The 12826-nt window shown below is 46.2% G+C and overlaps 1 protein-coding gene across 7 annotated transcripts in view; it reads right to left on the bottom strand.

Annotated features, from left to right (window-relative positions):
* Nucleotides 1–12826, bottom strand: part of EXOC3L2 (exocyst complex component 3 like 2) — a 543403-nt gene that overhangs the window by 111043 nt on the left and 419534 nt on the right. For all 7 annotated transcript variants that reach the window (XM_069644667.1, XM_069644660.1, XM_069644663.1 and 4 more), the window contains 2 exons: nt 4149–4263; nt 1801–1911 (listed from right to left, as the gene is read on the bottom strand). In XM_069644667.1, the coding sequence (XP_069500768.1) occupies nt 1801–1911; nt 4149–4263 (226 nt within the window). The remainder of the gene's footprint in view (nt 1–1800; nt 1912–4148; nt 4264–12826) is intronic.

Below are 12826 nucleotides of genomic sequence, written 5' to 3'. Positions count from 1 at the left end.
TCGGGCCTGGAGTGGAAGATTTATCTCCAGGTAAATCCTGGAGGTAAATTCTGCCACTCACCGCCGAAAAATCGGCAGAATTACTGCAGCAGAAATTCCACCGAAGTAATCCTGTCAAAAAAGTCCCATTAAGTCCAATGGACTCAACAATAATGGGGAATTAACATTGCCACTGCTACTTGTAAATCCGGTGGTAATTCCGCCAGACAAGTGGCAGTGACAGTCATTCAGTTGGGCAGTATTCCGGAAGATATACCGCCCAATTCGTAATGATAGTCACCTCAAAATACATGTTTTCTGAGTTACACGGATCCTGACGACCTTGCCCCTCAAGGGGTTTGGTCTAGTTGGGTCCATGCTACAGCCTAGGCAGCAACACAGAAATTTGGAGCGCTGATGGACCCTAACAAAGACAGACCCTCTATGGACTGTGCTCCATCTGTCACCTCCCATCCCCCCAACAATACAGTGACTCGTCTTGTAATTGAAATACAGAAACACAGAATCTGTGATTTCAGTTATAAAACATAGTTGTTATGTTTGCTTATTCTCAGTTATGGTGACGCATGGTCTTGCCTGTACATAGTGGTCTGTGGGAGCCCCTTTAGGATTGAGCTCTGAAGCGCATGTACTATGGCTCTTGTTGGCTAATTGCCTTCAAAGGCACAATCTGCTAGTTATGTGAGCACTTTGTCTTGGTGCAAACTCCCCACATCCACTTTCAAGTGGTACGCAAAGGCTATAACTAAAGTGTTTAACAAATTCATGAATGTGCCACTAACCACAAACACCTTAAAAAAACATCAGTTGACTTGTGTTGTACTGTGAACATTAGGCGATGTTCCTAACATAGGTGTGTTCATATTTCAACCAAAAGGGTCCTTCAGAGCCTAACATCTTGGCAAAATCACACCATCGACATGGTTCTTGGTCACACTCAAGTGGGGTCATTACGACCTTGGCGGTAAGGGGTTAACAGCGCCGGTAATGGTGACAGTGCTGTTAACCCCTTACCGCCGCATTACGAGGTCCTTTAGCAGGTCCCACTAAGGACGGCTGGTTTTACCAGGAGCCCTTAGTGGGAGCCGCTAAAGGACCAGCATGCTAATAACGGGGCCGTTATTAACGGGCCCGTTATTAGCATGCTCCCCATTCCCATTGAGCCCTATGGGGGCTCGAATGGGAATGGGGAGGTACCGGGTCCGGGTTCCTTGAATGAGGAATTACCGGGTCCTCCAAGGTTGGAATGGCCCGGTAATTCCTCATTTGAGGAACCCGGATCCGATATGCAGTAAGGAGGTAGCCATGGTGCTAATAGCACCATGGCTACCGCCAACCTTGTAATGACCCCCAATGGCTCCCCAAGAAAACGTGTGAATGACTCTGAGCTGCACACTTACCATAAACATGGTCTCTAGATGCTGACCCAGGTTTTCATAGAATCAGCTAAAGCAAAAGAGTGGCATCCCTCACTGCTGGATTTTCCATAGATATTACACCCAGAGGTGTTGAGTAATTACACTGAAGATGAAATAGTGGGCCTGCTTTAAAAGCCTTTTTCAATAGGATTGCACCATTCTAAACCGCTTTTGTAAGTCAGGCCCATTGTGTTAAAAGTTCCCTACAGCCTTGAACGGATCATGAAATAATGACGTGCATGCCTTCCTAGTTTATAGTCATTTGTAAGCCTGTTGATTTGTCCTGTAACAGTTGTATTTCAAAACGCTTTGAAGTACAGTGTGTGGCATATCTTTCCATTCCTTGAAAAATGTGTGACATGTCCACAGCTATATCACTCACCGAGATCACTTTGTGGGACAAGCCGCAGTAGAACTCCTCGAGTTTACTCTCCTGACGCCACTTCTCCTCCTCAACTTCTAGTTCCTTGGTCACCGAGTTTGTGAGCTTTGCCTGGAGAAAGCACAGTATCAGTCAATACTTTCATTCAGTTAGTTAAAACACCTTTAGCACCCTAGTGAGAACGCTTATAGGGGACATTTTCCAGAGTAGCCATGGATCCTGATTCCAAGCTTCCTGCTCTCCCTGTTCACCGTGCCTGTTCCCTTCTCCTTCCATCCGCTGGTCTACCTTGTCAGTAACCTGTCTCCCTTCCCCACTCCAGCTCTCTGTCCCCCATTGCTACGCCACCTTTCAGGTGCTCAACAGGAGGAAAGAGGCAGAGAACTGACATGCCTGGGTGCCAATGAAACAGAAGACAGACTTCTGCCTTCAGCCTGCCGGCTGTCTGTTGCTCAGCAGACATACACAAAGAGCTTTTACTTGTTTTCATCTTACTGGATGCGAGCTCCCGGCCCTGTGGACAGTGCTAATGGCCTACTTGCCCACATCTCTGGGCAATACAGCATCTTATGGTGCCTTAGCCCTCTTTAAGTGCCCTTGCTTCACTGGGGCCATGAATTGATCTTTCGGGCACAGGAAAGCTGTATTAACCGAAGCTGTATGCAATAATCTTGAATAAAAGTTGCCACATTAAAAAATGCAATCAAATAACAACATTTCATAGACATAAAAATACAAAAACCTTTAAAATTCAATACCAATAAATCTGAATAAAAATCAGCATGTGTCTAACAGATAGCACTGTATAAGAATATCATGCTCAGTTAGTGTGGATTATTTTAACATCTTTCAGTCTGAGAGCGATTCCTAAAAAGACTCAGTTGCCAAGGCAACAGAACTCAACTTCTGTAAAAATAACAACGGATTTAAATTGTGAAAGCCCTTCCCATTCAGGATATGTAAAATGGTTGGGCTGCAAATCTTTTCACATTACGGGCAGAAAAATGGGAAATGCAACTCTGATTCTTTCATCTGAGGACAAATTGGACATGCGCTAGCCTCGTCTGGGTTGCTTGCCCATCTAAGAAGTGCCTCATCACAAGTTGGGTGTCTGCCCAACTGTATTAGCGTTAACGTTCAACCCTCCAGCGGTATTACCGCCGGATCACGGGTTTTGCAGTAAAGGTAATTCCCCATTGGACCCAACAGGGTATTTTTGGCGCAAATAGCGTACGTTAATAACACAGCGCTAATTGCGCCAGTAAATGGGATTTTTCCCAGCGCATTTTCCCCCAGTTTACAGCTTGGGGTAAACACGGCAGACTCGAGATTGGGCGGACCCTTAAATGCGGCGGTAACACTGTTACCACCGCATTTAAGGGCTACCGCCAAACTCGTAATGTTAAGCAATATTTGCTTTGATCCTGCTCATTCATCCACAAAGGATACTGCTCCATCAATCCATTTGACGAAATGGCAAGATGTAGTCTGTTAGTGACTCTTCCAAATGCATAGACTCACTTGACACAGAGAGACATTATATTAACTTCTTCCAGGAAAGTCGCTCACTTTTCTGGATCTTTTAGCGTGAATAAACCAATGTAAGCAATTCACTTTAGTCAATGCGCAACTAATGTAATTAAAACATATTTATTTAGATGCATATTCACGCAACAGTGCGGCCGAATGATTGCTTCATACTGACATCCACAATAAAGTAGATCTTCTGCTTCATTCATTCCAAACATATCCTTGTTTTAACTCATTTTGGGCCGAGAAAGTAGGTGCTGGTTTGAAGAAGATATCCTCTTCTACCTGGAGATGTTTGGAGCACTCCCAATACCACAATTTGGAACTATAAGAAGCCCCGGTTTAAGACTGGCACATGGAAAGAGAAGACAAACTTGTCAATATGTTATTCCAGAAAGGCATTAAAATACTCCTATGGACTAATTCAACCAGCTGGTGAACGGCCAACGGAGACTGGAGTGCAGCACTCAGTGCTCAGCCAGCTGATCAGGGAGCACTTCCATCTATCACCCTACTGGACTGACCAACAGTAATGCAAGTGAAGCCACTTAACCACGAAGAAAGGAAACTTCCTTGGGAACAACAGAAAGTGAAATCTCTGCCGAGCCCTTGCTCCTGAATGTTCAAAGACAAAGCCTTGATCCCAGTCATCCTAATGTAGAGTGTCATATTGAACTAGTGCTCTCTGAAGAATATTTTCGTAGCTCATAGCAGAAAGGTTTTACAAACACCTGCTTGACACATTGGTTGGCTGGTTCCTAAACGTACCAAATGTCAACCATAACACAAGATGTTAGAAAAGGCACCCCAAATCTTACCTGGACTGCGCTGACACACCTATCCTCTAAGTCCACCTGGGTCTCCAGGGGCAGCAGGGGATCAAGCGGTATGGCACTAGCCAATGAGGCAATCTCCGGCCGTCCCAGCACTTCCCTGTGGAAGAGGAATATGGATAGGGTCAGGAAGGACAAGGACACGTGCCAATCACCATAAGCACAACTAAATGAAAAAGGGTTTTCCAAACAAGATAAAGAGCAACAAGAAGATAGTAACAGCCCATCTTCTATCTATTCTTACTATAATATACCCTCAAGCTATATTCTTCCTATCTAAAGTAATGTTTTAATCCTGTATTTCTTCCAGGCCTCTCTGCACCTGTAATATTTCTGTCTTCAGGAATTCTGCTGGTAGGATGTTCCATGCTTTCTCTTCGTTTTTCAGAAATAGAAATCATTGTCTTTTGACAATACTTTTGATCCTGTCCGCTACCAATATTATATTGTGATCTATTGTTCTAGCAGGACTTTCCTGCTGGACTGTGCATCGTTTTAGACTGATTATTGCTGTAAGGAATTTTAGCTACAAATATGCCGGTGTCTGCACATGTCCCAGCTAGGGACAGAAGCTCACGTTTTCGTTTCGAATGCACAAATGGCATGAGACAAGAACCATTTAATATTATAAACATTATCATTACTAGGTTAACCCCAAAATAAAGCTATCTCTATGTAGGCACCTCATGACTTATTTCACCAACTTCCGTAAAAATATTTGAAGGTTATTACACCTACTAAGTACAGGTTCTGAGACCCTTCTTTCAAGTGCTAAGAGAATTTTGGACTTGAGAAGAGAAGGTTTACTCAAAGAGTAAGGGTGAAATATTACGATCGATAAATATCTTAATGTATGAAAGGAGAGCTTCTGTGGGAAAAGATCTTTATCTAATTAGCGGCGGCATCTCCCTTAAGTGATATCCATCTAAAAAAGGGGCTTTCCCTTAGGGTAACAATGTTTATCTATTGAGGGATCTATGTGTACAGGAAAGGATAATCCAACTAGGGGACAGCAACGTCCTTAAGACATCTTCATCTGCAGAAGGCGCTTTGTCTGCAGGAAATAATCTTCACCTAATAAGGAAGCTGTCTATAAAAAGGATCTGTAGATATATAGGGAAATGCGCCTGTGGGAAGCGATCTTCATCTATTAAGGGAGCTGTCTATAAAAAGGATTTGCATCTACGCAAGGAACTGTGCCTGTCGGAAGGGATCTTCATCTGACGAGGGAGCTATGTCTATAAAAAGGATTTGTATTTACGTAGGGAACTTGGTCTGTGTGAAGGGATGTTCATCTATGGAGTACGCTTTATTTATTGGAAAGGAGCTTTTTTTGGGGATATTTTTCTTTGGAATTTATCTATGTAGGGGATATGATTAAAGGGACAACATCTTCATCTATTTCAGGTAATTTATCTTTAGGAAGGCAGAATCATCTTCATAAGTGCTGCTGTTTATGGAAAGGGGCATTTGTGGAAAGGATGTACATGTATGGGAGCAGCATTGTCTAAAGGAAAGGAGCTTCATGTATAGAACAAATGATGTCGATGAAAAAACAAATTGATCTAGGAGAGTAGATATTCTACTACTCTGGGGACCTTAAGTTCGAGAATGGGAACTTCATGTATGGATGGAGAATTTTGACCACTGGTTCAAGAGCTTTGTCTATAAGGAAGGAGTTTGGCGTGCTTTTTCTAAACAAGTAGAGTAACTACAGGTGATAAGAGTCAGTTGCCATTTTGGAACTGAAACTTTGTCGGTGGAAGAGGAGCTTCATCTAAGGAAAGGTAGTGTCATCTAAAAGGGAGGAGCTTATGACATGAGAGAGGAGCTTATTCTTTGGGTTGGGGAAATGTTTGTGCAACTGTGGATTCATTGATAATGCTGAAATCTTGTCTATGAGAATGGAGCATCCACAATGGGATGGTTGTCTCATCCCACTGTGAATGCTTCGTTTTTTGGGTGCTTCAACCCATTGTGGGTGCTTCGTCTTTGGGAACAGGTGCTTATTTTTGGGGAAAAACTATTGCTCGTGAAAGGGGAGCTTAAATTATGGAAGGAGTGCTTGGTCTGCTAGAAGAGGGAGCTGTGTTTATTTTTAAAAAAGGGAGCTTTATTTATGGAAAGGGAGCTCTGTCTATGGCAGGGGTCTGCAATCTTTGGCAGTCCATAAGTTCTGAACTACAATTCCGATCGGCTGGAGTAGTCAAAGGTGAGGGATAATGGGCGTCGTAGTCCAGAAACCATGGCGAGCTGCGGGTTTTAGACCCCTGATCTATGGAACGAGGGCTTATTCTATGGCAAGGCACTTTATCTCTGCTAACGATTTGTCATTTATTGGAATGCTTTATCTTTGTGGGTTTTTTAAATTGAGAAGTAATGGAGGAGCTTTATGGGGTGCATTTTGAGTGGCATTTAAGTCATGTTTAAACATTATGGGGGCTTGATTGCAGCGCTTCAGCTAGGGAGGCACTTTATGTATGATGATGCTGTGACTGTGGAAAGTTAAACAGTATGCTGCTTTTCCTATGGCTGCGCTGGTGGCATTTGACGCATGTTATGTTATGTTATGTTTTTTTGCATTTATATAGCACCTTATATACCATTGGTATGGTCTGAAGGTAGTATGGTAGGTTGAACGCCCTAGGGAACCAAAGTTCAGATCAGTAGAGAGAGTAGAGAGCGTCAAAGGTGCATGTGTGCACCGGGTATGTGTGCAGCTCGTGCGATATCCGTGTAGAAGTTGCTTCTTAGCGGTAGGTGTGGTGGTTGAGAGGTCAGGAGAATGTGTTTGTTCAGGCAGGTTTTATCCAGAACGGCTGCGGCTGTGTTATGCCTGAGGATAACGCCTGGCTGGGGGGGGGTGGTGGGTGAGACCAGCAGTGTCAACTTAGAATGATGTGGAGTGAGCGGCGGATGTTGGTATGAGAACAGATATACTGAATGGTGTCATAGTATCTCTCTGTTCTAGTTGAGTGGTGATGTAAAGGAGAGAGTAAGCATAGTGGTGTGATATGATGAGCTCATTCAAACGTTCTTTGCATTCTAAACCATACTATATACGTCACGCAATTTTATGATTCCAGTCCGTACCGTGGACACCTATCCATTCTATGCACTCCAGTCTGGTTCAATACACTCTGGTCCGCCCTGCGCAGTCTAGTCTGCTCCGCGCATGCGCTCTTGTCCGCCACACGACTGCCCACTTGTCTGCACCACGCATGCCCTCTTGTCTGCCACTGGCATGCACTCTTGACTGCCTCAGGCATGCACTCCTGACTGCTTCATGCTCTACGCATTCAGTAGCTCAACATACTCATCCATTCTACGCACTCATCAGTACTGGATGCGTCCGTGCTTGTTCGTTCTATGTACTCGTCGGCTCTACGCGATGCATCAGTTTACTCTGGGCACTCGATCGCTCCAGGCACTCGTCCGCTCCAGGTACTCATCCCCTTTATGCTCTCACGTGTGCTATGCGTTTACCTGTTTTATGCACTTACCTCCCCTACGCACTCATCCCTCTACGCACTCACACCTCTATCAACGCACCCCCTCTACGCACTCACCCCCTCTACGGACTCACACCCTCTACGGACTCACACCCTCTACTGACTCACCTACTCTACGGACTCATCCTCTCTATGCATTCATCCACTCCACGCACTTAACCGTTCCACGCACTCATCCTCTCTGCACTCATCTGTTTTAATCACTCGTGATTTTCATGCATCCAGCTGTAGTATCTTGTTCTATATATTCATCTCTACACTCACCTGTCTTATACCTTCATTTACTCTGAATATACATCCACTTCATATATTCATCCGTTCCATACGCCTAACCGCTCCATACTTCCTTTGGCTTCATACACCTAAGCTCTCCATTCACCGATCTGGTGACTGCATACACCTAACCTCTCCATACACCGATCTGCTGGCTGCATACACCTAACCGCTCCATACACCATCCGTTCTATGCACCCATCCACTCCATATATCCATCCGCTCCATACACCCATCCGCTGTATACGCCCAACCGCTCTATGCACCCATCCACTCCATACACCCATCCGCTCCAAATATCCATCCGCTCCATACACCCATCCGCTGTATACGCCCAACCGCTCCATGCACCCATCCGTTCCATACACCCATCGGTACCATACACCCATCCGTTCCATGTACCCGCCGCTCCATGTATTCATCTGCTCCTTGCATTCATACGCTCCATGCACTCATCTGCTCCATGCACTCATCCACTCCATGGACTCATCATCTCCATGCATTCATCCGTTTCCATGAACTCATCTGCTCCATACACTCATCCGCTCCATACAGTTATCCGCTCCATACACTCATTCACTCTATACACTGATCCGCTCCATACACCCATCCGCTCTATACACACATGCATTCTATACATCCATGCGTTCCATTCCACCGTCCGTTCCAAACTTTCGTCCGCTCCATACACTCATCTGCTGCATGCACTCATCTGTTCTATACACTGATCCACTCCCTACACCCATCCACTCCCCACACCCATCCACTCCCTACACTCATCCCCTCCCTACACTCATCCCCTCCCTACACTCATCCACTCCCTACACTCATCCGGTCCATACCCTCATTCAATTCCTACACTCATTCACTCCATACATTCGCCAGGTCTGTACAATCGTCCGCTCAGGCGATAAACACACTCTCTGCACTTCCGCATTCATCAGCTTTCCAGATTCGTTGTCTCTAGTTACTCATCCGCTCCACATTCTCATCTGTTCTACACACTCAACCTGTTTTCGCTCCTCCGTTCTGCACATTCATCCGGTTTGCGCATTCGCGCATTCTACTCGCTTCTCTTAAATTTATGCACTCATCCGCGTTACGCAATCACCCCTTCTACGCACTCATCCCTCTATGCATACACCCCCCCTGGGCACACACCCCCTTTGCGCACACACTCCTCTGCGCACACACCCCCTTTGCGCACACACCCCCTCTGCGCACATACCTCCTCCAACGCACTCATCCGCTCCAGCGCACTCATCTGCTCCAGCGCACTCATCCGCTCTACGAACTCATCCGCTCCAACGCACTCATCCGCTCCATGGGCACATCCCCTCTCCGCACTCATCCACTTTTCACACATCCAACAGCGATATCTTATTTTGTATATTCAATTTCACACACTCGTCTGTTCTATACCTTCATCAGCTCTGCGCACTCATCCCCTCCATCCACCACGCGCTCCATACATCCGTGGGCTCCATACACCTGTGCGCTCCATACACCCCTCCACTCCATACACCCCTCCGCTCCATATATTCTTCCGCTCCATTTACTCTTCCGCTCCATATACTCCTCCGCACCATACTCTCGTCCGCTCTATACACTCATCCGGTTTACTCATTCTTTTGATTTCCACACTCATTTGCTATATAGCTGTCTGTTCTTTCACTCATGCATTCTCCGACTCAGCGCATTCATCTGTTCTACCCGCTTCATCAATTCTAGCTATATCATCATGCCATTCACATCATTTATCTGTCCATTTCAGCAGTTTAACATGCTTTACTGTTTCCGTATGATTTACTCTTATTAACCCTTATACTGCTTTGATCTACTTTATTCGTTTAATTCTGTTTGTCCTTCTAGTTTAAAGTAGGAGTTATTAGCTGTCAATTTCTCGCATCGATAGTTTGTTGGATTGATGTAATTGAGTTGTTGTTAGTCTGTTTTTGGATAGTATGGTGCGGGTTGGTTTTATGGGAAAAGCCAGGTTTTCAGCAGTTTGCGGAAAGACGTTAAATCCTCAGTTAGGCGTATGTGGGGTGGGAGTGAATTCCATAGCGTGGGGGCCAAGGCTGAGAATGATGCTCCACCTAGCCTGACTGAGTTTGTCTTCAGTATGACTAGGAGGCTGGCAGAACTCGATATTAGGGTGCGTGGGGGGTGATGGGATTTTAGTTTGTCTTGTAGATATTCAGGTCCGGTTTTATGCAGTGCTCGATGGGAGATGCATAAGGTTTTGAAAGTCACCCTTCGGGCTACTGGAAGCCAGTGCAGCGTCTTAAGGGCTGGGGCGACGTAGTCTCTTGGGCCAACAGCAAGTAGCAATTTGGCTGCCGCGTTTTGTGTCCTTTGGAGTTTATTCAGTTGGTACGCGTGGATTCCGAGGTATAGGGGGGGGTTTGCGTAGTCCAGTCTTGACATAACAATTGATTGGACGGCGGCGAGTCTGTTGGGAAAGGAGAGATATGGAAAGATGCGTCTAAGGGTTTTAAAGGTGGTAGTGGCAGGACTTTGAGACGTTGTTGACTTGGCGCGAGAGAGATAGGTCAGAGTCAAGGGTGCACCCAAGATTTTTCACTGATTTGGAGGCGGTCGGTGAGTTGCCCATGGCGGATGGCCATGGTACTGGGTGCGGAAGAAGTTCAGATTTGCCACATACCATGATTTCCGTTTTGCAGGGGTTTAACAGGAGGTGGCTTTGGGTCATCCAGAGTTCTATGTCAAGGAGGCAGGAGGCCAGGTCAGGTCGGAGATTGAGTTTTGAGTTCAGGAATTTTAGAATTAGCCGAGTGTCGTCGGCGTAGTTGTAGCACAGGATGTTGTGTGAACGAATTATCGGTGGGAGGGTGGTCAGGTAGAGATTGAATAGGAGGGCAGATAGGCATGCTCCTTGTGGGACTCCTGTGTCGACTGGTCGGGCTTGGGAGGTATAGGTGGAGAGTATCGTTATTTGGTACCTATCTTTGAGGAATGAAGCAATCCATTTAAGAGCGGTTCCACAAATTCCTAGGGAGTGGAGGCGGTCTAGGAGGATCGAGTGATTGATCGTGTCAAAGGCGGCAGATAGGTCGAGAAGGATTAGCGCGGCGCATCCCGCGGAGTCTGCCGTCATTTTAAGGTCATCCCAGATTGAGGTTAGGGTGGTTTCAGTTCCGTGACGGGCTCTGAAACCTGATTGGGCGGGGTCTAGGAGATTGTTGGCTTCGACAAAGGCATTTAGTTGGGAGTAGGTGGTTCGGTCAATGAGTTTGGCAAGAAACCTGGTGTTTGAGATGGGGCGATAGTTTTTGGGCTCGAGAGGGTCGAGTGAGGGTTTTTTAATTAGAGGTTTGACTTGAACCGTTTTGAATGCGTCGGGAAAGATGCCAGAGGAAAGGGAAGCATTTATGATGGATCTTGCATGATCTCCTGCGCAGGTGGATGCGAAGATTTCTTTGAGGGTTGTGGCTGGACAAGGGTCGAGCGACGATCCAGATGGTTTGAGGGCAGACAGAAGTTTGAGAAATTGCTCTGGTGAGATTGGGCTAAAGGATTTGAAAGTTGGTTGCGTAGAGGACGCACCTGGTGGGCTGGCCGGTACGGGCAGATAATTGCCTGGTGGATGTAAGAGAGCCAGTTTGGTGGTTAGGGTTTTTGTTCTTTCGAGAGCCGTGGTGTAAAAGTGGAGGGAGAGTGAGTCGCACAGTGATTGTGAGGGGGGTCGGGACGGTCGTGATGCAGACCGGATTGGTGAATTCGGAGATGATTTTGTGGAGATCTTTGCTTGGGTTTTTGCTGTTTAGGATTCGTGAGTTGTAGTGGGCTTTTTTTGCTTTCCGGATTTCGGCCTTGTACTGATAGAGGTGGCGGGCCAAGGTGGCCCTGTTCTCCTGGGTTTTGTCTTTCTGCCATTTGCGTTCTAGGTATTTATATAGTTGTTTAGTGATCTTCAACTCAGGAGTGAACCATTTGGGAAAGAGGCCACGGCGGGCTGATTGTTTGCACGGCGGTGCGAGCCGCATCAGAGATGCGTTGAGCCATGAGTCAAAGGCGTCAGGGGTTAGTTGTTTGATGAGAGGGTTGGTAGGTGGTGGAGACTGGAGGAGTGCCTTGGCTAGGTCCGGGGTGATTATTAGTTTTTTCTAGCATTTGCCTAGATTCGACGGTTCAGATTCGAGTACGGGAAGGGGGTCGTGAGCGAAAGGTGAACGAGAGAAGAAAGTGATCAGACCAGATGATAGGGGTGGGTGGTTTTAAATGAATCAGAGTGTTGGAGGTAAAGATGGCATCAAGAGTGTGTCCTTTATAGTGAGTCGGGCCATTTATGCAGGGTTGGAGGTTGATTGCGTCTAAACCGTCTACCAGAGAGTATGGCATAGGGTTCGTGGGGATGTCGAGCCATATGTTGAAGTCTCCAAGAAGGGTGAGGTTGGGATGGTTTAGTTGAAGGGTGGCAATAGAGTCGCAGAGGTTGTTTGCGAGTTGTCCATCGTAGCCAGGAGGCCTGTAGATTATTAGGAAGTTGTGTGAGAGCGATGGGGAGATGGATAGTTTAACGAGTAGAGATTCGCAGGCAGGAATGGAAGGTTGGTTGTCGATGATCGAGGCGTGGAAGAGAGACTTGAAGACGAATGCTATTCCCCCTCCTCTGGAGGGACGGTTCAGTTGGATGAGGGAGTAGTCAGGGGGAAAGGCTTCATTAGTGATTGGGGCATAGTTGTCAGAGAACCAAGGAGGCATGGAGGCACTTGATTGATGTATGTGCTTTAAACATGGTGATGTTTCATCTATGGGCTGTATGGTTTATCTATGGTGTCACTTTATCAATAGGAGTCCATTAGGTATAGTGCCATGTTATCAATGTGGCCATTATATTGGCAGCAGTGCTTT

Source organism: Ambystoma mexicanum, chromosome 2p (genome assembly GCF_040938575.1).
Source record: "Ambystoma mexicanum isolate Mex_15411 chromosome 2p, UKY_AmexF1_1, whole genome shotgun sequence".
Lineage (NCBI taxonomy): Eukaryota > Metazoa > Chordata > Amphibia > Caudata > Ambystomatidae > Ambystoma > Ambystoma mexicanum.
Note: the sequence above shows the minus strand (reverse complement) of the source record. Positions and strands in the feature narration are given on the sequence as shown.